Below are 3,755 nucleotides of genomic sequence, written 5' to 3'. Positions count from 1 at the left end.
TGGGGGGGGGGTTGAGGGTGATGTACCAAAGCTAACAAGGCAATGACCTAAAAATGAGGTAATGTGTAAGATAGAGAATTGGTCAATAAGACAATAAAATTACTTGTCCAAATGAAACTAAACATGGTTACCCAACACTTGGCATGTTGAGTTGTTGACAATACATAGAAGTATTGAGGTGTGTACAACTACAAAATATATTATACTAATCAATAATTTATGTTCTATCACTAATTCAATGATTGATCCTCATGGATTAGTTTTGAGTTTTATATTTTCTATGGTAAGTATATTATGAATTAATTTTATGCAACGATGAGATGTACATGCTATGATGAATGTGTGATCAAATAATATTAAAATGAGTAGATTTAATATATCGATTTAAATAACTATATTTTTTAACTTATTTGAGATTGAAAAATAATTATAATATAAACTAATGCAAGTGGAGATTTAAGATTTTGGTTGTTTACTACTTTCTTTTTTTCAAAATTATATTTTCTTTAATTAATACTTTAGATAGAACATTGCTGAGTCATAAAATAACACGTCATATTTTAACTTTTAGTAAGTTGGAAGGATAAATATGTCACTTTTAAAACTATGGACACCTTTCTAGCAATTTCTAAAATTATGTACACTATAAACTTTTGTATCAAGTGCGTGTTACATAAAGTATGGCTCACCGCCTCGAATAGACCAATCACATAAATTGGTTTCATTTCCGAGATCCAAGACGACTCAATAAAATTAGTGGCTTAAAATTTAATTTAATGAAAATCTTTTTTAAAAAAAAAAGATATTGTATATGTTTTGTATTAAGGCACCATATAAAGTTATTACTAATAATCTTCTCATTCAAGGTAAAGATCTAGAGGGAGTGATCTCCTTTCTTTAGTTTTTGTTCAAATAATTATATCAATCACTGAGACGGTGTGTTCAAGTATTCTTATTTAACTTGAGCTTTGGTAGAGCGTTTTTTTTAATCTCATATGTATTTTAAGGAATTCTAAAGAACTATTTCATATTGCATCGATGCTGAAAAAGATTGGACTATTCACAATCGAAACAAAATAAACTCTCATTCGTTTTTATTTTTTTTAAAAGAAAATCTACTTTGAGATACTCAATTTTTTAAAAGAAAAATTAATCTATAATAGGTACAATTTGGGTTTAATCCTTCCTTAGCTAAAAGTCTTGAATTCAGTCTAGAAATGAAGAAAATCTTGCTAGATATATATGTAAAATAAAAATATAATATGTATATGCAAACAAATGAAGTAACACACAAAAATGAATTGAAAATATATATACTGACAGTGTAATAAATTAACTTATTACAAAATATGAATACATAAAATAAGTTGACACTTCTTGAAAATAATACAATTTAAATCCCAAACTCAAACCTACTTACAAGACCAAATTATAACAATAGAAACTAACACACAAATAAAATTCTCCTTACGTCACTATATTACCACACATTAATTTATAACCGAACAAGAAGTTCTAACCTCTCCATCCTCTCCAGACTTCACTCCAAGCACAGAAAGTCGCACAAAAGATTGACTCCAACTCCTGAAAAATCCGTCTTGATCATTCGCGAACTCTGTGACTCTTTCCTTTGTTCTTACGTCGTTAAATAAAACAGAATCAGATTGAAAAAGCCCCTTATGTTCTATTAAATCTTTGAAATATTGATTGTCAAAAAGTTGAGGTGTTTGAGGATCATTTTTTACTGTAATTGTTGAAGTTGCTGCCCCTGCTGGACATTGTTTTGTTAACTCTGTTGCATATGCTTTGTCTAATGAAGGGTCAATTAGCGTGAAATTGCCATTTGTGTCCACTCTAAAACGATCACTAAATGCATTGCAATGTGCTGATCCTATTGTGTGTGCACCTACAATTTTTGGCATAGAACAAAAGTATTAGTAATGTCATATACTCAGTGTAGTCGCACAAGTCAGATTTGGGGAGGACGTGGTGTATGAAGATCTTACATAGTTACACCCAGTGGTGGAAGCCACATATATCCCAGGGTGGTCAATCAGACATTTTTCGTCGAAAATTATATTATGTTTATGTATATAGATCGGTCTCTACACCTACCTTTGTGGGGTAGAGAGACTGTTTCTGATAAATTTTCGACTCAAGAAAAAATAAATCAGAAGAGTGCAAAGAGAAAAAATATTATGATGAAAGTATTGAAGACAGAAAAGCAGCGACATTAAATAGCAAATGATAATTGAAGTATAAGAAACAACAGTAGTGAAAAAGTATTGTTAATTAGTTTTCAATATCTCTCGCGCATTATACAAATTCTTACCGAAACATGACAAAATAAAATGAAAAAGATTCTAATTTTACGTCTTAAATGAAATAAGTGAACTAGAATCTATACTATATAATTATAAGTTCATTCCATACCGAACCAGGTTGGAATATGATTAAATAAGTTTTCAAAATGAGAAGGGGTCATTGAGGCCTATCTAAACAAATATATTATGTATATATATATATATATATGGATCCCTATATCTTTACATTACATTTAAGATTAAGAATACGTGAAATTCGATCCGTTTTTTACAATTCTAAACATTATTTAATGGGAAAAGAATCAAATTTATTGCTAAATTAAGTAACTTTATTGGATATTAAACATTTGATTTAATATTACACTTTATATGGAATTGAGTCATAATTATTATCAGATATGAGAAATAAATGACTTTAAATTCTTGTAACCCTACTTAAATTTTAGTACTATCTACTCATAAAGTTTTGTGACCCTAATATTAAAGACTTTTGACTACATACACTATGACTTTGTCTTCTCACCTTAGAAATTATTGGCATCTTTTTAAAAGCTCCAAGAAGTTCGATTTCTTAGGATAAAAATTAAAGATCAACGAAAAATAAATCGCGTAATTAAATGAAATAATATATGTACCTGATAGGATAACAAGATCATCTAAAGAAAGTCCCTTTATAGTAAAAATTTTAATCATTTGATCCATTGTGAAACTTGTGTCCACTATATTTGGTCTCACATTTGTTGTTAAACTAATTCTTCCATCTCTTCTTCCTGTTGGAATTTGAACATTTGGCCCTCCTGCCTGTTTTTATAATCATCAAAATAACAATAATTAACACCTTAATCCTAAGCAAATAATTAATTACTACTAAAAAAACCGTAAATTTTCAACGAACGTTCCCCTCGAAACACCATAAAAAAAACAAGAAAATATTTCTGACAAGTCAATTTTCAAGTAATAACAATAATCAATCAAAAATAAAGAAAACGTTTAATTTTCTCTAATCAGCAAAAATACGTATAAACGTGTTTAAAATGTAGTTAAAAAAGTCATAATGATAAGTATAATAGTTTTTTTCTTCCAAATCTTGGTCTAAATTCTTAAAGACCATTGTTTTAGTCAAAATTCGATGAATAATGAACTTATCCTTATATCCTTCTCCATTTAAACATCAGACTTCTATTAAGTGACAAACTAAACAATTTATTTTATCATAAACTAAACATGTGACTTAAAAATAACATAAGACCATCACACATTAATTAAACAAACAAAAACACACTATAAAAAAATAGAAATTAACAACGGATAACTTCTATTGCTAAACAATAAAAAATATTTCATCGCTAATCCTTATTTATGACGCTTGAGTAACAAAATATCAAAAAAATTATGTTAATTACGAGCAATTTAGGGGGGGGGGGGGGGTTT

At 28.5% G+C, this 3,755-nt stretch overlaps 1 protein-coding gene across 1 annotated transcript in view; it reads right to left on the bottom strand.

The window, feature by feature from the left end:
* Positions 1 to 1,320: 1,320 nt before the first annotated feature.
* The window catches only part of LOC102606159 (peroxidase 46), a 4,527-nt gene continuing 2,092 nt past the window's right edge, over positions 1,321 to 3,755 (bottom strand). The window contains exons 3-4 of the mRNA XM_006342389.2: positions 2,960 to 3,125; positions 1,321 to 1,906 (exon numbers count right to left, since the gene is read on the bottom strand). Coding sequence (XP_006342451.1) covers positions 1,491 to 1,906; positions 2,960 to 3,125 — 582 coding nt within the window. The 3' untranslated portion in view covers positions 1,321 to 1,490. The remainder of the gene's footprint in view (positions 1,907 to 2,959; positions 3,126 to 3,755) is intronic.

Source organism: Solanum tuberosum, unplaced genomic scaffold (assembly GCF_000226075.1).
Source record: "Solanum tuberosum cultivar DM 1-3 516 R44 unplaced genomic scaffold, SolTub_3.0 scf00034, whole genome shotgun sequence".
Lineage (NCBI taxonomy): Eukaryota > Viridiplantae > Streptophyta > Magnoliopsida > Solanales > Solanaceae > Solanum > Solanum tuberosum.
Note: the sequence above shows the minus strand (reverse complement) of the source record. Positions and strands in the feature narration are given on the sequence as shown.